Source organism: Rana temporaria, chromosome 1, assembly GCF_905171775.1.
Source record: "Rana temporaria chromosome 1, aRanTem1.1, whole genome shotgun sequence".
In the NCBI taxonomy this organism is placed as follows: Eukaryota; Metazoa; Chordata; class Amphibia; order Anura; family Ranidae; genus Rana; species Rana temporaria.
The window spans coordinates 106,484,663-106,506,848 of record NC_053489.1 but is presented as its reverse complement, the minus strand read 5'-3'; the positions used below and the strand labels follow the sequence as shown (position 1 = coordinate 106,506,848).

At 44.5% G+C, this 22,186-nt stretch overlaps 1 protein-coding gene across 1 annotated transcript; it reads left to right on the top strand.

Annotated features, from left to right (window-relative positions):
* The first annotated feature begins 7,873 nt into the window (after positions 1 to 7,873).
* On the top strand, positions 7,874 to 21,369 carry LOC120930330 (avidin-like). The gene is made up of 4 exons (XM_040341532.1): positions 7,874 to 7,985; positions 8,184 to 8,382; positions 16,361 to 16,478; positions 21,151 to 21,369. The coding sequence occupies exons 1-4, from the start codon at positions 7,923 to 7,925 to the stop codon at positions 21,182 to 21,184; spliced, it is 414 nt and encodes a 137-aa protein (XP_040197466.1). The 5' UTR covers positions 7,874 to 7,922; the 3' UTR covers positions 21,185 to 21,369.
* Positions 21,370 to 22,186: the final 817 nt, after the last annotated feature.

Genomic DNA, 22,186 nt, shown 5'->3' with positions numbered 1-22,186 from the left:
ACCAAGTATTGATTGCATAACTGAACATAATTATTTGAAGGTTGACTTTTTTTTTATTAAAAACACTTTTCTTTTATTGGTCGGATGAAATATGCAAATTTTTTGAGATAGGAATTTTGGGTTTTCATGAGCTGTATGCCAAAATCATCAATATTAAAACAATAAAAAGGCTTGAACTACTTCAGTTGTGTGTAATGAATCTAAAATATATGAAAGTCTAATGTTTATCAGTACATTACAGAAAATAATGAACTTTATCACAATATGCTAATTTTTTGAGAATGACCTGTATATAGGGCCCATTTTAATCTATGCTTGTGCGTTTTTCATAACTTTAGGTGGGCACTTTCCTCATGCATCAACATCATTTCCCGCCTCAACCCCATTGCAGACATTTCATCCAAGGGCCCCCCTTAAAGGGTCACTAAAGGATTTTTTTTTTTTTAGCTAAATAGCTTCCTTTACCTTACTGCAGTCCTGGTTTCATGTCCTCATTTTTAATTTTTGCTCTAATCCTTCTCTGTTCTGAACACTTCCTGGTTGTCTGTTTCCTGATGAAAAAAGTCCCGGGAGCTTTCTCTCTGTGGTCACTAATCAAGGAGATGTGATTACTGTTATAGGTAGATTCACGTAGGGGCGCCTAACTTTAGGGCGGCCTAGCCTAGTCTTTTTAGGCTACACCGCCGTAAATTAGTTAGGCTAGTAGTGATTCTCAAACCACTTACCTGCTAATTTTCGGCGGCGTAGCCTAAAACTAGCGGGCGTAAGCGCGCCTAATTCAAATGACTTGGAGGGGGGCGTGTTGTATGGAAATGAGGCTTGACCTCACGTTTTTTGACGTTTTTTTACACTGCGCATGCGCTGGGCGACTACATTTCCCAGTGCGCATTGCGGCTAAGTAGGCCGTACGGGCCTATTGATTTAGACGCGTACGTAAACGACGTAAATCACGATTCGCGGACGACTTGCGCAAACGACGTAAAAAATTTGAACCTCGCGGCGGGAACGGCGGCCATACTTAACATTGTTATTCCACCTCATAGGTGGAATAACTTTAGGCGGCCTATCGCTTACGGAAACGACGTTAATCGACTTCGGCGGGCTCGCGTTCATTCGGGAATCGTCGTAAATGCTTATTTACACAATCTACGCCGGCCGCAATGGAAGCGCCACCTAGCGGTAAGCCAAAACATTGCAATCTAAGATAGGACGGCGCAAGCCGTCCTATCTTAGATATGTTTAAGTGTATCTCTGTTAGAGAATACACTTAAACATAGGTCGGCTTAGATTCAGAGTTAGGTCGGCTTATCTGTAGATAAGCCGGCCTAATGCCGCATACACACCATCACTTGATGTGATGAAAAAAAACGACATTTTCTGTGAAGTAAAAAACAACGTTTTTGAAACTTCAATTTTCAAAGACGAAGTTGCCTACACACCATCGTTTTTCTCACAATGTTCTAGCAAAGCGAGGTTACGTTCCACCACGTTTTTCCATTGAAGCTCGCTTCATAAGTAGCTTCTGGGCATGCGCGGATGAAAAAACGTCGTTTTAAACGACGTTTTTGCTACACACGGTCAGTTTCCGTGAAGTAAAAGTTGACGTTTTGAAAAACGACACATAAAATTGAAGCATGCTTCAATTTTTTTTGGTCGTTTTTTAGAAGACATAAAACGACGTTTTCCCCCACACACGGTCAATTAAAGTGACGTTTTTAAAAACGTCATTTTTTTTCATCACATAAAACGACCATGTGTACGCGGCATTACTCTTTGTGAATCTACCTATGTGTGTCTAAAACCCCTCAACACCAATCAGTTTCGTTTTACAAACCACCACTGCCCTGTATTGGCTCTGTGGCTCTGTACATCACAGAGCAGGAAACAGCATGCAAAAACGAAACTGAAACTGTAGGTACATTATATGATTGATTTTTATCTATTTTTAATCATTTTTAAAAGGAATCAGTTAACTATTATGTCTCTATACCCTGTAAACAGTCATTTCAGCAAAAAAAAATGTTTCCTTTACAACTCCTTTAATTTCCCATCCAGAAGCTGAGCTGAGCTGGGGAGTTGATCTGTAAGTATTAGTTATGCTGCAATCCCTTGATTTTTTCCCCTTAGAGGGTATTAATTGTTAATTTAATTTTTTAGTACAAACCTGCCTTAAAACTCCTAATGAGTAGCAAAAAGCTACGAAATGCGTCGAGTTACAATCTAAAGGTGTCAAGACAAGCCTGGTCCCAAACAATCATTTATTTATGCATTATTTATATGTTAGATGTATGAGTTAACCATGAATTTTTCCTATAAATTTTGCTTGTATGATGATTTTTAATCGATTTACCAATCATGTTTATTGAACATTTGTACTATATGTTATGAGCCTATATATTTTATGTGCAAGTCAAATGACCACTAATTTATTGTTGATTGATACAATTGTTTTTTTATAAATATAGTATGTCCAACATGATTATGAAAATAAATCTTATGAATCCTATTTATATTTCACGTATCATCATTGGCAGTGGCGGCCCGGGCGCCGCCCCCCCCCCCCCCCCCCTCCTGTAGTCATTAAAAAAAAAACGGGCCCTTTAAGACTTTAAGAATGTCGTTCTGCAGCGCCGCCCCCTCTGGCTCTCGCCCGCCACTGAGTCTAATAACATACATTCAATCATTGCATGAAGGTATGTTATTGTGGCCAGCTGCCGCTGGTCTATTCAGATGGCCGGACATTGGGCGCTGGCTACCTGAATAGCGGAAGTGCCTATCAGAGCCAGTGGCTCTGATAGGCTTTCCGAGTACCGCCCTCGGCTCCCGGATGTCTTATCCTCGGAACGTACGGGGGTGCGTTCCTTGGATAAGACTGACGGCCGTCTCAGCCAATCAGGTTCACCAGTTCTAGTTATCGGTAACCTGATTGGCTGAAGCGTCATCGAGGGTGGGAGAGGACATCGAGGGACATGGAAGCAGAAAGGTAAGTGCATTTTACAGGGCACAGCGGCGACAATGGGCACAGTGGCAACAATTAAAGGGCACAGTGACATGCACAGTGGAAACAATGGGCACAGTGGCGACAATTAAAGGGCACAGTGGTGACAATTGGCACAGTGGCGACAATTGAGGGGCACAGTGGCTGCGTTTGGCATTGCACAGTGGTGACAATTGATGGCACAGTGGCTGCGTTTGATGGCATGGCACAGTGGTGCGAATTGATGGCATAGTGACTGCATTTGATGGCATGGCACAGTGGTGATAATTGATGGCACAGTGGCTGCGTTTGGCATGGCACAGTGGTGGCAATTGATGGCACAGTGGCTGCATGTGATGGCATGGCACAGTGGTGACAATTGATGGTACAGTGGCTGCGTTTGATGGCATGGCACAGTGGTGACAATTGATGGCACAGTGGCTGCATTTGATGGGCACAGTGAGGCTGCAATTTTTTTTTGTTTGCGCCCCCCCAAAAATTTTGAGCACCAGCCGCCACTGATCATTTTCTATGTCAAGCCTCACTCAAAGTCCCACTTTTCCTTTCTCATTTTTCTGTAGTTATACATAGGGATGGAGACTTGTCAGTATGGGTGTGTCAGGTCATATTTTCTTATGTGTAAATACAGGTGTATGCTGAAGTCATCATCATTTTTTTTATTACATTTGTTAATTTGTGTTATTTTCATGAGCCATGGTAATGATTCACTAAAAGTTGATAGGCTGCCTTTAGTTGTACCTTAACCACTTGGCGCCCACGCTATAGCCGAATGACGGCTACAGCGCAGACCCCAAATGCCAGGAGGACATCAATAGATGTCCTCCGGTTCGCACGCTCCACTGAGACTCGGGTGATCACAGTTCCGAGTAAGGGGCCGGTCCCGGGCCCCTTACCACGTGGGAAACCACATAATTTTATGTGTAAAAAATTCAACAGTGTAAATGGGCAGTTAAAGAAGAGCTACGCATTTATCAGAAATATGCCTAAATGACCACATGGATCTTTTTCTGAGCAGCTCTACCCTTCCTAGTAGAGCAGTTCTGCCCAGAGTGCTGCTCCCTTCCTCTCCCAGGCCTCTATAGGAGGCCAACATCAAAACAATTGAAAGCAGTATTAAACGCAAAAGCAAACATTTGTCATATTTCAGCTTACCAAATCTTAGTGGCCGCATTAGTTTACTTTATAAGGCTTTCTTTCTTCTATTTTCATCTGGTGATCTAGACAGCAAGTCTAGGTTCACATATATGCAGTTGATGCGATTTTAAGGCACGTTTTGAATTTTCAAACCTGTGTTTTTGATGCGTTTTTGCATGCAGTTTTCATGCATTTCAAGTTTTTTTTTCTTTTTAACCACTTCAGCCCTGGAAGGATTAACCCACTTCCTGACCAGGCAATTTTTTGCGATACGGCACTGTCAATTTAACCACTTAAGGACCGAGCCTCTTTCTGAGATTTGTTGTTTACAAGTTAAAAACATTTTTTTTTTGCTAGAAAATTACTTAGAACCCCCAAACATTATAAATATTTCTAACACCCTAGAGAATAAAATGGCGGTCGTTGCAATACTTTATGTAACATTGTGTTTGCGCAGCGGTCTTACAAGCGCACTTTTTTGGGGGGGAAAAAAAACTTTTTTGAATTATAAAATAAGACAACAGTAAAGTTAGCCCATTTTTTTATATTGTGAAAGATAATGTTACGCCAAGTAAATTGATACCCAACATGTCACGCTTCAAAATTGCGCCCGCTCGTGGAATGGCGACAAACTTTTACCCTTAAAAATCTCCATAGGCGACGTTAAAAAACCTACAGGTTGCATGTTTTGAATTACATTATTGCTCTCGCTCTACTGATCGTGGTGATACCTCACATGTGTGGTTTGAACACCGTTTTCATATGTGGGCGCTGCTCACATATACGTTCGCTTCTGCACGTGAGCTCGGCGGGACGGGGCGCATTTAAAAAAATTTTTTTTTCTTATTTATTTTACCTTTTATTTTTTACACTGTTCTTTTACAAAAACAAATTGTGTCACTTTTATTCCTATTTCAAGGAATGTAAACATCCCTTGTAATAGAAAAAAAGCATGACAGGACCTCTGAAATATGAGATCTGGGGTCAAAAAGACATCAGATCTCATATTTACACTAAAATGCAATAAAAAAAAATTGTCATTTGAAAGAAAAAAATAAGAAAATGCCCCTTTTAAGAGCTATGGGCGGAAGTGACGTTTTGACGCTGCTTCCACCCTGCTATGTTATAGAGACGGGTAGGGGCCATCTTCCCCTCACTCGTCTCCATACCCAGCCAGCAGAAGGACCTGATCGCCTCTGCTGCTACCGACAGCTCCGGTAAGTGGCGGAGGGCATGGGAGAGCGGCGGGAGGGGTGGTATTTGATCACCTCTGCGGTTTTTATTATTTGCGCTATAAACAAAAAAAGAGTGACAATTTTGAAAAAATATTTATTTTTTTACTTTCTGCTATAATACATATCCAGTGAAAAAAATCTGGAAAAAAAAAATGTATTCATCAGTTTAGGCTGGTATATATTCTTCTACATATTTTTGGTAAAAAAAACCCGCAACTGGCATATATTGATTGGTTTGTACAACAGTTATCACATCTAAAAGCTATGGGATAGATTTAGGGACTTTTGTTTATTGTTTTTACTGGTAATGGCGGCGATCTGCAATTTTTAGCAGGACTGCGACATTGCGGCGGACAAATCTGACCCCAAATGACACTTTTCGGGGACCAGTGACATTATTATATTGATCGGTGCTATAAAAATGCACCGATCAATGTATAAATTACACTGGCAGGGAAGGGGTTAACACTAGGGGCAATCAAGAGGTTAACTGTGTTCCCTGGGTGTGTTCTAACTGTAGGGGGGATGAGCTTCCCAGAACACCACAGAGATCGATGTTCCCGTTCACTAGGAACAGCAGATCACCATGAAATATATATCTGATATACTGCGATCGCAGGTCACCAACTGGCATAGAGTCCGCTGGACCCGCGGGTGGGCTGCCCCGGCGCAAGGCATGCGCCCGCTATATCACATGCACGGACCGACGTACACCTACGGCGGTTTGTGCTATCCAGCCAACTATAATGATGGCGGGTGGTCAGGAAGCGGTTAAACAAACTGTATATAGCTGGTTGCTAAGGAGTGGGCCCGCTGTATCCTTAACAACCAATAAATCATCATCTGTCAACAGGGGTTCCCTGCTTTTTTCAGGGGGGGGCATCATTTTAGGGTCACCCAATTGTGCCGCCCCTTTTCAACAATGTCAGTATCACATTATCATGGTCAGAGACTGCAGATATACTACAGTCCATACAATAAGTAATGGATAATGGCCGACAGGCCCTCTTACCAGACACAGTAAAACTACAGCAGTGATCTCTCCGGCTGGACGATCACTCACTCTGGGTTCCCCGGAAGCGACTCTGATCAGTAGTCTAGCATGTCTATACCCTGGCAATGGCTCAGTCTTTCTCTGGTGGCACTGGGCAGCGTGGCTTTCTCGTTGGTGGCGCTGGGCAGCGTGTTCCTCTCTCTGGTGGCACTGGGCAGCGTGTTCCTCTCTCTGGTGGCACTGGGCAGCGTGGCTCTCTCTGGTGACGCTGGGCAGCGGGGCCCTCAGTTATGGCTAATGGGAAGGAACAAAGCGTCAGGAAGCTGGGCGGGGAACCTAGTGAGAGCCGCCATTTCTTCTCCTTGACAGGAGAAGGGGTTCGAGTGGGAGAAACCTCTGACAGCCCACAGCTCGCCTTTCTCCTATCAAAGCACTGCCGAGTTCTCAGCTGGATTGAGCAGGGAAAAGAGCCCGCAGTCACACTACACTGATGGGGGGCTTGACTGCACCTTGATGGTGTCACCACACTGGCGGGTGGCACCCTGCTACCCGCACCCCCATAGCAACGCCACTGGGCTAAATTTAACAGTGCTGATCCGATCCCTAATTCCAGGGGGGGCACTTGACCCCCCTTTCCCCTACCTGCAGACGCCTATGCCTGTCTGGATTGTAACTCAGCCTGGAGCGCGGTCCGCCATTTAGTGATGCTTGCTATAAAAGCATCATCCTATTGGCTTTCTGACTTGAGCACTGAGACCTGGTTGTTAAACTGGATTACTTTTCTGTCCAAAATACATTATAAAACTGTCTCAAATGAAAAAATAGATCTAGCAACTTGGATTTAAATAAGATTGTACGCATAATAGGGACTCTGATTAGATCCAGGAAAAATGGGTTATAAAATATGACCATGAAATCTTTGTACAATCTCCTAGATCACAGGTGTCAAACACAAGTCCCGTGGGCCGAATCCGGCCCTCCAGGCCATTTAATGTGGCCCTCGCACCTCTCCTGCAGCTGCAGTAGAGCTCCAGCCCTCCTCTGGTCCTACTCCAGACTCTGACTTTCTGCTTTCAAGCAATGCATCCAGCTTCTTCCCAGCAGTATAAGGTAAGAGGGGCACACTGTGATGTAAGGGAGAGTGGGGGATTCAACTTCTAATGGTGGGGTGGCTCTTGACATCAAATGTAAGGGGAAGGGATGCGCTGGACATCTAACCTTACAGATGAAACCGGCCCTTTTGAGGGCAATCATAATGCTGATGCGGCCCACAATGAAATTGAGTTTGACACCCCTGTCCTAGATCTACCATAATTATGTAATAGAAGGACCATATTCACTCAGCACAAATGTTTGGTTGAAGCTGAACAATTCCAGTCATATAGAAACTGAGCAAACGGTAAGAAGGCTTCCAAATTTAGAAGTAACTGTAACTTTTCTAAGTAATGTTGTTTACTTGGAAATTGTTGTATCTACAATGTTGCAAAGTCACACCCAAAGTCACTATATATTAGACAGAACAGGCAGCTTAAGCTCTCTCAGCACTGGACTGCACAAGTGGATGAACATGTATTTAGTTTTAGCATTGGGTCTGCTAAGCATAAGTCTCTGTATTCATGCAAAGGTAAGGCAACAGCATGGGAATGGATTTAGGTATCAAAGTTCTATTATAATCAAAATATCATTTTTTTTGTCCAGTTAAATATAATTGGTTGTGGTTCAACACTGGTATTTTTCCAACAAAAATGTATTACATTAGTATATAGTCATAACAATAGTATGATTACTGTATTTTCTCTTTTTTATTCTATGTCTTGCACAGTGTGACCTGACTGGTCAGTGGCAGAATGACCTTGGCTCCAATATGACTGTATATGTTGACAAGAATGGGCTTATAGTAGGGAAATACCAGACGGCTGTATCCACCACTAATAAAACCATTCTGGAATCACGTCTGGTTGGATATCAACAGTCATCAGGACTCCCCACATTTGGATTTACCGTCATGTGGCAGTTTACAAGTAATATACTTCTTCTCCAACTTTATCATTGTTAGCTTAAAGTGGAGGTTCACCCGGAAATGTTAATTTTTAACATTAGATTCATGCTCATTTTGTCTAGGGGAATCGGGTAGTTTTTTTTTAAATCTAAGCAGTACTTACCGTTTGAGGCCTTGTACTCACGAGCAGACATGTCCGATGAAACCGGTCCGCGGACCGTTTTCATCGGACATGTCTGCCCGGGGACTTCTGTTCGATGGCTGTACACACCATCGAACAGAGGTCCGCGCGTAAACAATACGCGGGGCGTGTCCGCGGTGTCGCCGCGTCGATGACGCGGTGTCGCCGCGACAATGACGCGGCGACGTGGGCGGCCTGCCTTTAAAATGCTTCCACGCATGCGTCGAAGTCATTCGACGCATGCGAGGGATGGCGGGCGGCCGGACATGTACGGTAGGTCTGTACAGACGACCGTACATGTCCGGGCGGAGAGGTTTCCAGCGGACTGTTTTAAAGCAAGTCCAGGAAACAGTTGTCCGCTGGAAACCTGTCCGATCCGCCCGAAAATGGTCCGCTCGGGCCTACACACGGCCAAACATGTCTGCTGAAACTGGTCCGCGGACCAGTTTCAGCAGACATGTTTGGTCATGAGTACGGGGCCTTAGAGAGCGATCTTCTCCGCCACTTCCGGGTATGGTCTTCGGGACTGGGCGTTCCTATTTGATTGACAGGCTTCCGACAGGCTTCCGACGGTCGAATCTATCACGTCACGATTTTCCGAAAGTAGCCGAACGTTGGTACGCAGGCGCCGTATAGAGCCGCACCGACGTTCGGCTTCTCGTGACGCGATGTATGCGATCGTCGGAAGCCTGTCAATCAAATAGGAACGCCCAGTCCCGAAGACCCATACCCGGAAGCGGCAGAGAAGATCGCTCTCTAAAACGGTAAGTACTGCTTCATTTTTAAAAAAACTACCAGATTCCCCTTGACAAAATGAGCATCAATCTAATGTTAAAAAAAAGAATTCGGGTGAACTCCCGCTTTAAATTCTGTAGACTGTATACTGTAATGTCAATAATTTACTAAAGTAACATAATTTTTTAGCTTTATCAGTGTTATTGGCAGTTCACACCACAAAAATGTCCTCCTTATCCATACCGGATGCGTTTCTGTATGTGCGTTCTTAACACATTTTTGATGTGTTCCAGTGCGTTGTTGTTGTATTTTGATGAGTTTCCGGATGTATTCCAGATGATTTTTTTTCCCACTGTACTGGGATCCAGTGCTTTTTTTTCTGGAACCGGAATACACTGGAACTGAAAGCACTGGTGTGAACTATGCCATGGAAATCATGTAACCTGTTTTAGATGCAGAAAAAAAAAAGCACTGGAATGTGGTGTGAACTAGCCTCCCTTAAAGGGGTTGTAAAGGTTTGTTTTTTATTTTCTAAATAGGTTCCTTTAAGCTAGTGCATTGTTGGTTCACTTACCTTTTCCTTCCATTTCCCTTCTAAATGTTTTTTTTCCTTGTTTGAAATTCTCACATCCTGTTCCTCCTCAGTAAGCTTGCCCCCATCATCCGAGGGGAGGCGCTGTGAACGTTTACAGCGTCTCCCCGCAGGGATGTAGTCTCAAGGGAGGGGGCGAGCACGCTGACTAACCCCCAGCCAGAACAGGTCGGATGATGGGGGGCAAGCTTACTGAGGAGGAACAGAAAGTGAGAAATTCAAAGAAATTTTTTTTTTAGAAGGGAAATCGAAGTAAAATGTATGTGAACCAACAATGTACTTGCTTAAAGGAACCTATTTAGAAAAGAAAAAACAAACCTTTCCAACCCCTTTAAGTATAATTTTAAGAAAAAATGTAAAAAAAAAAAAAAAATCAGCACAAGGGATGTTACCTTCATTTACCCACTTGCCGACTGCTGGCCGTCATGACATTCTGGTGATCCAATTTTATTTTATTTTTTTAAGGGAAAGTGTTAAACATAAAATAAAAAGAAATAAAACAATAAAAAAGAAATAAAGATTAAAGCATCCCCGCAGTCTCGCACGCAGAAGTGAACGCACAAGTAGGTCGCACCTGCATATGTAAACAACGTTCAAACCACATATGTAAGGCATCACTGCGAATGTTAAAGCAGGAGCAACAATTCTAGCACTAGACCGCCTCTGTAACTGTGTGCGCAATTTTTAAGCGTGACATGTGAGGTGTCTATTTACTCGGCGTAACATCATCTTTCACATTATACAAAACAAATTGGGCTAACTTTACTGTTTTTTTTATTCATGAAATATTTTTTTCCAAAAAAATTGCGTTCGAAAAATTGTTGTGCAAATACTGTGTAACTAAAAAAGTTGCAATGACCGACCATTTTATTCTCTAGAGGTTCTGAGTAATTTTCTAGCAAAAATTATGATTTTTACATGTAGGAGAGGAGTGCTGAAATTCGCCTGGTGGGTAAGTGGTTAATCTAAAGTGTCCCTTGTGCTGGTGCCGGCTGTAATAGTCAAAATCTTAAATCCTTTGCACCTTTGTCATACCCCGCAGTGGTTATCTTCTGGTGCTACAGGGGTTAATAAAGACTGCCAAGTGCAAACTGTGCCCGCCCTTTCTTCCCCTCATTCATAGAAGCCGTATTACACCTTCCATGAATGAGAATGGAGGACATGCTGATAAATGAGAAGTTCACCTCCTCCATTCATAGAGCGATTTTCATGAAAAATTTAGTACACCTTCTATGAATGGAAAAGGGGAATGGAAAAAGCGGGCATAGTCGGCATCCTTGATGAGTGCCTGTCAGGCCCGGATTGGCTAATCGGGAGAACCGGGATAATTCCCGGTGGGCTGGTCGGGTTATGGGCCGGTTCGATCCGTCCTTTTATTTATATTAGCTTCCGCGGCCGCCTTCTGGCTCCCTTATAAATTTAGCCCCCGGCGCGGCGGCCTACTATAGCGTGGGACTTGCGCTACATACGGGGCGTACTTGGCCAGGGGGAGGGAGCGACCGACGCCCGCATTAAACAGCTGGTGATTGGCTCCCTGCTGAGCCAGTCACAGCTCACAGACATGATGATGTCACTGTCCCCGCGCGGGCGGCGCGGCTGCACGCTCCCCTCGTCTCCCCTCCAGCTGCCGACTGGCGCCCGGAACGGATGTGAGTGCTGGAACAGGTAGGGGGAGGGAAGGGAAGGGTGACAGATTGCGAGGTGGTGTCTATCGCCAGCCTGAGCCGAGCCGAGGTGTGGTGTAATAGGTGGGTCCTCCCCTCCTTGGCTTTTTACACAGAGGTAATACACTGCTGTGTATGCCGAGATATGGTCTTTAATGTACTCTTTCCTAGATGGAGGAGGGGCACAAAGTGTGGACTGAGTGAAGGAGGGGTGTCTGTACTGTACTTAGTGTAGGGTTTCTGGGCTGGCCGGGGAGACTGTACTTAGTGTAAGGGGGAGGGGGGTCTATACTGAAGGGGGTGACTGTACTTAGTGTAAGGGGGGTATGGACTGGGGGAGGGGGGGTCTATACTGAAGGGGGTGACTGTACTTAGTGTAAGGGGGGGTATGGACTGGGGGAGGGGGTCTATACTGAAGGGGGTGACTGTACTTAGTGTAAGGGGGGGTATAGACTGGGGGAGGGGGGGTCTATACTGAAGGGGGTGACTTTACTTAGTGTAAGGGGGGGTATAGACTGGGGGAGGGGGGTCTACACGGAAGGGGGTGACTGTACTTGGTGTAAGGGGGGGTATAGACTGGGGGAGGGGGGTCTATACTGAAGGGGGTGACTGTACTTAGTGTAAGGGGGGGTATAGACTGGGGGAGGGGGGGTCTATACTGAAGGGGGTGACTGTGCTTAGTGTAGGGGGGGTATGGACTGGGGGAGGGGGGTCTATACTGAAGGGGGTGACTGTACTTAGTGTAAGGGGGGGTATAGACTGGGGGAGGGGGGGTCTATACTGAAGGGGGTGACTGTACTTAGTGTAGGGGGAGTATGGACTGGGGGAGGGGGGGTCTATACTGAAGGGGGTGACTGTACTTAGTGGAGAGGGGGGTCTATAGTGAGGGAGTGTGGTCTGTACTGAGGGAATGGGGGTCTGTACTGAAGGAATGGGGTCTGTACTGTACTGTACTGAGGGATGGGGGCTCTGTACTGAGGAAAGGGGGCTCTGTACTGAGGGATGGGGGCTCTGTACTGAGGAAAGGGGGCTCTGTACTGAGGAAAGGGGGCTCTGTACTGAGGGAATGGGGTGTCTGTACTGAGGGAAGGGGGCTCTGTACTGAGGGAATGGGGTGTCTGTACTGAGGGAAGGGGGCTCTGTACTGAGGGAATGGGGGCTCTGTACTGAGGGAATGGGGGCTCTGTACTGAGGGAATGGGGGCTCTGTACTGAGGGAATGGGGGCTCTGTACTGAGGGAATGGGGGCTCTGTACTGAGGGATGGGGGCTCTGTACTGAGGGAAGGGGGCTCTGTACTGAGGAAAGGGGGCTCTGTACTGAGGGAATGGGGTGTCTGTACTGAGGGAATGGGGCTCTGTACTGAGGGATGGGGGCTCTGTACTGAGGGAAGGGGGGTCTGTACTGAGGGAAGGGGGCTCTGTACTGAGGGAAGGGGGCTCTGTACTGAGGGAATGGGGCGTCTGTACTGAGGGAAGGGTTTTTTTACTTGGTGGAGAGGGGTTTGGACTGAGGGAGTGGGGGTCTGTACTCAGTCTCTACAGGCTGTAGAGAACAGTGCGCCATTGCAAACTTATATTTTGAGGTTTTAATTACACTATTTTAATAGTCGTGAACTAAAGTGGGCTGGTCTAAGGCATGAAACTCCAGGGCTGAAAATGAGTCCCACTCCGGCCCTGGTGCCTGTCATAGGTCTGGTGGCGATGGTAGCCGTGCAGCACTGGAAGATTATGTCTTCTGGGTATGGGAAGGGGGTAGAGGATTTTGGATTTGCATTATTACAGCCGTCAACAGCACAGGAAACACGCAAGAAAAATTTAGGAAATGTCCCTTGTGCTGTTTTTTTTTTAAAACATATTTTTCCTAAACTTAGGCATTAACTTGAACATTGTGTGGCCTATATACAGTAGGTAACCAAAATGCCATTACTGAACACAACATAATTCTTCTCTAACATCATTTTAGCTTACAAGTTTAGTAAGTGATTACATTAGAGGTCAAATATGTCTCTACTAAACACAGGGTTAGAACAATCCCTAAAAATCTATTTTGATGTTAAATAAACTTAAAACAAAAATGTTAGAAAGTTAAAAAAGTTAATAACATTGTCAGGTATTTAGGTGAAAGTGTCCCGGTCTTTACAGCAAGATGGGATATTTTCTGTTCTGAGAATCTGAAATTATGTGATAACCTCTGCAATCTCACTTTTTATGTAAACTAAGTTATAACAAATTAAGCAATGTAAAGTGTACTTAAACTTTCTTTTGCCTAGAGTAGAGTACCATTAGAACCTGTAAGGTTTTTATTTATTACATGTGGAGACAAAACCACAATGATAAGAAAGTGATCATGGTTATAAACTGATTTAGTGCAGAAAAATACAAAATTAAAAATCTTTATTAGTATAAAAAAATTACCTCGTCAAACAGCCACAAAATTAAACGAAGAGATGATTTTTCTATATGCAGCCGCTCCTCCTATCCAGCTTCTTTCTGCTGCCCTCTCCCCAGTGCTCTCTGACTCCTCCCACCCCCCTCATGTGCTCTCCACCCCCCGTGCTCTCCGCCATCTGCCTGTGCTCTTCAGCCTCCCATCTCCCGTGCTCTCCCGCCTATCTCCTGTGCTCTCCAGCCCCTCCAGTGCTCTCTACCCCTTTGCTCTCCAGCCCCCCAATGTCTTCTGGCCCACCCAGTGCTCTCCGCCTCCCCATGTGCTATATGCCTTCCAGCCTGTGCTCTCCAGCCCCCTAGTGCTTTCCAACCCCCCCAGTGCTCTCTGACATCCCCCTATGCTCTCCAGCCCTCCTCCTCTGCTCTCTGGCCCCCCGTTCTTTCTGCCCCATTCAGGGTTATCTGCTTCCCCCTGTGTTCTCCACCTCTTCCCTGTGCTCTCCACCCTCCCAGTACTCTCCAACCTCCCCCCCCCAATGCTTTTTGCCCTACCCCGCGCTCTCCGCTTTTCCCCCTGTGCTCTCTGCCCCCCAAGTGTTCTCTGCCTCTCCTCTGCGCTGTCCTTCCCTCGGTGCTCTCCACCTCCTGTGCTGTCTGCCCTCCCCCTCCCTTGTGTTCTCCACCCTACTGCGTGTTCTCAGCTTCCCCCATATTATCCACCTCTCCTTTGCTCTCTCGCCCTGTGCGCTCCATCTTCTCCCCTGTGCTGTCCACCTCCCCTGCTGTATTCTCCTGCTCCCTGTTGCTCTCCGATCCACCCCATTCTCTATGACTTCCTCTCTGTGCTCTCTGGCCTATTGGCCTAAAATGCCCAAGCCTATTTTTGGCCCAGTATGGGCCTGACCAAGGAAGAGACTTTTTGGCCATAACAGGTAGGCAAAGTCAATAATTTGGGTACAGAAATCTCTCTTCTTGGGTACCTGAAAGATATAAGAAATCAGTGTGGCAATCAAATGACTCCACTCAAAGCCAGAATGTCTTGGACAAACTGGCAATTTTGAAGCCTCTGTAAAATAATTATAACTATCAAAACAAGATACATATATTTGCTGTCATGTGGGTGTAAAAAAAGAAAAAAAGAAAAAAAAAACACGTGGGTATACACCCGGTTCTGCTGAACAAAGTTCTGATTTGAAATGTTTTTCTTTTTTCCTACACAGGCATTTTCACGTGTAAAAATTCTTGTCCCTTGCTGGTTTCATTATAAGGGAACAGCAAAACACACAATCTTTTGCAATCATACTATGGTGTATTTTAGACCTAATAGTGTAATTCATAAACTTCTCGGGGCAGATTCACGAACAGTGGCGCATCTGTACGCCGGGCGCAGCGTATCTAAGATACACTACGCCGCCGTAACTTTTTTTTTATTTCAAATCCTCAAAGAATTTGCGCCGTAAGTTATGGCGACGTAGTGTATCTTTGGCGGCGTAAGGGCGCAGGATTCAAATGGATGTAATGGGGGCGTGTTTTATGTAAATACGTTGTGACCCGACGTAAACAACGTTTTTTTTTTAACTGCGCATGAGCCGTCCCTGGAGGAATCCCAGTGCGCATGCTCGAAATTTAACCGGAACAAGCCAATGCTTACGACGGTGACGTCATACTTAACATTGAGTACGCCTCATAACAGTAGCTTTAACTATACGCCGGAAAAAGCCGAACGCAAACGACGTAAAAACAATGCGCCGGCCGGACGTACGTTCGTGGATCGCCGTAACTAGCTAATTTGCATACTCAATGCGGATTTCGACGGAAACGGCACCTAGCGGCCGCCGAAAAATTGCAGCTTAGAACTTAGATCGACCCAAGATGCCGTCGTATCTTGTTTTGTGGATACGACGCGCAAAATTTAAAATTACGCCGGCGTATAAATAGATACGCCGGCCTAGTGCTTTTGTGGATCTGCCTCCTCATGTTTAACTCCAATAGGTCCTAGAGTAATTCATAGACATCTGATAATAACCCTAATAGGTTATATGGCAATTCATATTAAATCGAAAAAGGTCATAGACTTCTGACATAAAGCTTCTAATAGGTCAAATACTAATTTATAGATCTCCTATGAATTATTAGCCATTAATATTGATCGATATTAAACCCTAAAAGGTTACAGAGTGATTTATAGTTTTCTGATATGAACCCCTACTTCATCATAGATTAATTCATAAACCACTAATATGAACCTCAGATGGGTATTAGAATAAGGTTACAAAGTAATTCATAGATCACTAGTATTAACCCCTAAAGGGTCATAGAATAATTCTGCTAATAACTCCTAATAGGTAAAAGAATAATAGAGAATGATAATAGGGCCCTACTAGGGCATATGGTAATGTGTAGGCCGCTGATATTAACCAGATGGCTTTTTTTTTTACAGACGTTATCACAGTATTCACGGGCCAATGTTTCAGAAATGAGACAGGACAGGTTCTACAAACTACCTGGTTACTTAGAGAAGAGAGCTCAGATGCTAAACATAACTGGATGCAAACAAGGTACTGTATACACCTAGAAGACTCACTGTTGAAAATTAGAGACCAATTTAAAGGGATTTTGCCTTTTTATCAAAACTTTACCTTTGACCAACTGTTTGGGAGGAGATCTTGGATGTCAACAACACTCAGTATTGCAGAAACTCAGCACCAGAAGATTACAGTTGAGGGGTATAATGGGGGCAGAGGACAGAGGATTTCAACTATGATAGCCAACATAAGGGACACCTCAGATTAAATGCAAGTTCTATCCCTTGTGCTGATTAAACAACAAAAAAACTTCCTAAACCTAGGCTTTAAAGCTGAGCTCTGGAATTAACAAATATAGGGCTCAGCTAGCAAGTAACATCAGAATGAAGTTAGGGGACAATTGGACTGTAAAGCAAGCTATACATGGATCAAAAATTGTCTAGTTCCGCAGGGACCAGCTGAATTTTGATCCATATATGGCAGACTGGTTGTACACAAGACAATCTATCGCTCGACATGTGTACAACCACCCAATCGGGTTTTTCTCGAAAGATCAATGCCGCTGGCTATAGCTGACAATAGTGATGATTGTATTCTGTCCGTTCTCACAATACAACACCACAGCAACCTTCTGGTTGATCACAAAAAGGCATAATGTATTGGCTGCCAAAGATTATGTCTCTACCGGCTAATAACTACCCAGACATTCACGTTTGTAGCACACACATGTATACTCTCTGCAGACACCCATGATGCCAGCTGAAATTTAGGTGAGCAATAGCCACCTGGGAAAATTCAACATATAGGGGCAGATCCACATACATCTGCGTGGGCGCAGCGTATGTGAGATACGCTACGCCGCTCTAACTTACTTTTCTTTCCTTTGAATCCTGAAAGAATTTGCGCCGTAAGTTACGGCGGCGTAGTGTATCTCTCGTGGCGTAAGGGCGCGGAATTCAAATTGGGCAGGTAGGGGGCGTGTTTCATTTAAATGAAGCGCATCCCCATGCCGAACGAACTGCGCATGCCCCGTCCGTCAAAACTCCCAGTGTGCATTGCTCCAAATGACGTCGCAAGGACTTCATTGTTTTCGACGTGTACGTAAATGGCGTCCAGTCCCACTCACGGACGACTTACGCAAACGACGTAAAATTTTCAAAATTATACGCGGGAACGACGGCCATACTTAACATTGAGTACGCCACCAGATAGCAGCTTTAACTATACGCTGGAAAAAGCCGAACGGAAACGACGTAAAAAAATGCGACAGCCGCTCATACGTTCGTGGATTGTCGGAAATAGCTAATTTGCATACTCAACGCGGATTACGACGGGAACGCCACCTAGCGGACGTCGAAAAATTGCATCTAAGATCCGAAGGCGTACGAAGACGTACGCATGTCGGATCTAACCCAGATGCCGTTGTATCTTGTTTTGAGGATTCAAAACAAAGATACGACGCGGGAATTTTGAAATTACGCCGGCGTATCAATAGATACGCCGGCGTACTTTCTTTGTGGATCTACCCCATAGACTCATGAACAGTGAAAGGGCCCATAGACATCATGTATGATCTGACCTTCCTCAAATGCTGCTTTTGGCACACTAATAGGACAGCTTGACTCAGCTGAGCTTCATGTTTGTTGCTATGTTGAGTGCATAGGGAAAGAGAGTGGAGGTGCAAAAGAACACACAGGGGGTGCAAATGCCTAGTGCATTACCCAAGGTTTATTAAAGGAAACCAAACAGCCAAATAAACACAAACGGATGCAAAGCGCATGACACTCTCTGATGGTAAATCAATGTGGCAACGGATGACCGAGCAATTGGCGATGTTGGCAGGCTGACACGTTTCAGGGACGCATCCCCTTCTTCTGAGCTTTAGGGAAGGGGATGTGTCTCCCAAACATGAAAATCTGTTGTTTGTGAGTATTTATTTCTATTTGGCTGTTTGGTTTACTTTATTAAAACTCGGGTAACACAGTAGGCGTTTGTTGTGCCCCCTGTGTGTTATTTTGCAATTCTTAGTTGCATTCCCCTGTCTAAGGAGGGCTGCACTGCTAAAGCATTGTCCTTGAGATAACATAGACCGTGCGCTTATCCATGACTGGTGACTGACCTTTTGAACGCTAGAGAAATCAATTTTTCTAAGGAGAGTGAAGGGGTAGCAGCACTGGACCCATCGGTAATGCTTATAATTGGGAAAGTAGCACATTTTCTGAGCTAAACAATTGATTGTTCCGTCCAAAAGTCATCATATGTGGGTTCCAAGGACACGAGACCATTGCCTGATCTAGTCAAATAACAGTTGGCTTGAGTGACTGTCTAGGTCTACCTTAAAAAAGTCAGGATTGTAACATGCCTAGCATATGTAGCATTCAACGGGTGCAATGGCCCAGAGTATGTACAGTACTACTTAGCAACCAGCATCTATTGCGTCAATAAACACTCCGGTTAGCCATAACAGTGCAGGGGTCAGGAATATGTAGCGTACAACATAGCACTTATAATGAAGGGGTAGATACATACCTCTCCCACTGCCCGTGAACATTTTTCCACTACAGGACACAGTAGTGACTTAGGGGTCCTCAAAAATAGCTAATAAGTGTAGAGGGGGGCACAGGAGAGAGATACTACTGGTAGTGATGGTTTCTGCAGAGATTAGGGGACAATGTATTTTCATCAGAATAGTGTTTAGTAGTGTGGGCAGCAGGAGAAGTATTAACCCCCTGCTTTTCAGGGGTTTCTGGTTTCGAAACAGAGGGGCAGATCCTCGTACCTTTGTGCCGGGCGCATCTAAAATACGCTACGCCGCCGTAACGTATCTTTTTTTTTTTTTCGAATCCTGAAAGAATTTGCGCCGTAAGTTACGGCGGCGTAGTGTATCTCTGGCGGCGTAAGGGCGCGGAATTCAAATGGAAGTAATGGGGGCGTGTTTTATGTAAATACGTTGCGACCCGATGTAAACAACGTTTCTTCTTGTACTGTGCATGCGCCGTCCGTGGGGGTATCCCAGTGCGCATGCTCGAAATTAAAGCAGAACCAGCCAATGCTTGCGACGGTGACCTCATTCTACGCAAATTCCTATTCGCGAACGACCTACGCAAACGACGTAAAAAATTCAAAATTGTACGCGGGAACGGCGGCCATACTTAAAGGGTCACTAAAGGATTTTTTTTTTTAGCTAAATAGCTTCCTTTACCTTACTGCAGTACTGGTTTCATGTCCTCATTGCTCGTTTTTGCTTTGAAGTAGCTGTAATTCTGCTGTGATCTCCACACTTCCTGGTTGTCTGGCTCCTTATAACCATGGTACTGGGAGCTTCTCACTGTGGTCTAAGCTGTGTGTCTAAAACTCCTCAGAACCAATCAGATTAATTTTAAAAACAAAACACTGCCCTGGAGTTGTTTGTTTTTGTTCTGTGTCTCTCTCTACTTCACAGAAACATGAAACCAGTTTAAAACCGAAAGTGAAACTAGAGGCACATTATATGATTGATTTTTATCTATTTTTAATCATTTTTAAAAGGAATCAGTTAACTTTTATGTCTGTATACCCTGTAAACAGTCATTTCAGCAAAAACATTTTTTCCTTTACTGACCCTTTAACATTGAGTACGCCTCATAATAGCAGCTTTAACTATACGCCGGAAAAAGCCGAACGCAAACGACGTAAAAAAATGCGCCGGCCGGACGTACGTTCGTGGATTGCCGTAAATAGCTAATTTGCATACTCGACGCGGAATTCGACGGAAACGCCACCTAGCGGCCGCCGAAAAATTGCAGCTTAGATCCGACGGCGTACTAAGACGTACGCCTGTCGGATCTAGCCGAGATACTGTTGTATCTTGTTTTGAGGATTCAAAACAAAGATACGACGTGGGAATTTTCAAATTACGCCGGCGTATCAATAGGTACGCCGGCGTAATTTCTTTGTGGATCTGCCCCAGAGTTGCTTAATACAGAAAAAAGGACAGTGCAACAAAATCATTGAACTTTTTTGTCCCACTCATGGTAAACCAAATTTGTAGATGTGCTTAAAGGTTCACATAAATACACATGTTTTTGCAGGTAAAAAAAGTGAATTTATTTTTCACAGCCTGCAGGGCAATACACCAGCCAACACAGTCTGTCTCCAGCTTTGTGCCCGTATATCCATACAGGCACGAAGCTAGAGGAAGAATGAATGAACTGTGCGCATGCTGATCAGTGCGCTTGCAGTTCGTTGAAACTACAAGTCCATCTGCCACAGTGGCAGATGGGACTTGTAGTTTTTCTCATTCAAAGATCCCTGTGAATGAATGACACAGCCTTGGGGACGGAGCCCTGCACAGCCACACCATTTTTTTTAAAGTGACAGCGGTTACAGGCGGAGGAACCCCCGCTGCTGTCATGGGTGGGGGTGAGGTGGGCTGCTTAATAGTAACACATTAGTAACATGCAACATGGAACCAGAGGTGTACTTATCCTTCAATTCTTCCCTGTTTTACAAGTTTATTTATTTAATGAGGAGAAGCTGAAAATGGCAAGCAATTGACAATATTTTGAAACAGCAACCAATCGGCATTCATCTTACACTGAGGAAAAGTGGAAAGTTTACCACTTTGTACTTCATCACCATTCTTCTAAAATAGGCTCTACAATATGTTGGTGCATAGTAAATAGCTGCATGTAACCAAAACATTTTCTCCTTTTTTCTCTTTTAGAGTTGGCTTTAATGTCTTTTACCAGATACCATAATGCCTGCCTTGGATCAAATGATGTTGGTGAAGATAAACAAACTATTTACTGCTTTTGACTTCAAAACGAATATTGAAATAAAATCTTTTTTCCAGACAAAGTAACAGCACACAGGAAAATACATGTATACATACACAGACATTATCTGTATGGTAATTATAATTAAATGATGAACAGTAACACAACCAGCGTCTCATTTGTTGTCATTCAAATACTATTAATGTGGAAGTAGAGTTCCACACATTACTTTTACCAATAGGTAAGCCGATAATAAGACTTACCTGTAGGTAGTATAAATATCTCCCAAACGTGCTCCGTTTAGGAGATATTTATATTACATGCACCCAGTAACTCCACTGGCGCATGCGCTCTGAAGGAACGGTCTGTCATTCCTTCTGAGCCCTGTGCCGTAATCGGCGGCTCTCGCGTGCATGCGCAGGAATGACATCATCGCGGCTATGGCCAGTCACAGAGCCGGAGTCCACGAACCTGGAAGCAAGAAATGCGAAGATGGGAGCATGCTGCAGCTCTGAGATCTCGGTGCGGGAAGACTTAGTTTTAAGGTAAGTTTAACATAATGTGCTAGTATGCAATGCATACTAGCACATTACGCCTTTACCTTGCAGGGTGTAAAAAAAACAACTAAAGTCCATCGGTTTACAACCGCTTCAATATACCCTGTATGTGCCAAGAGGAAGCATTGTCCAAAGAAGTCAGGTCTGAGTCCCTCCAAAAATTCCACACTTTTTTAAATGTGTCCAAACAGTTTCTATTAGTATAGATTACATTTTTCATTTGGAATTATTTGGTCAACCAAAAGGATCCATTGATGTAGACTAGGGGAAGCTGGTTGCATCCATCCTTAAGCTCTCACCTTATAGGTCATAAAAAGCTCCTAACCTAGGACACCAAACAGGCACATTTTAGAGGAGCAGGGGATGGACATGGTGATCAGGGAGGATATTACCGTAAGTCTATCACTTGGGACCAAAAATTGATTAC

What these genes read in the sequence shown, in the direction of transcription:
- LOC120930330 (XM_040341532.1), top strand. Translation starts at nt 7,923, where the DNA reads ATGAACATGTATTTAGTTTTAGCATTGGGTCTGCTAAGCATAAGTCTC. An exon ending in GTCTCTGTATTCATGCAAAG is followed by an intron (nt 7,986 to 8,183) that starts GTAAGGCAACAG and finishes TGTCTTGCACAG; the next exon opens with TGTGACCTGACTGGTCAGTG. An exon ending in CGTCATGTGGCAGTTTACAA is followed by an intron (nt 8,383 to 16,360) that starts GTAATATACTTC and finishes TTTTTTTTACAG; the next exon opens with ACGTTATCACAGTATTCACG.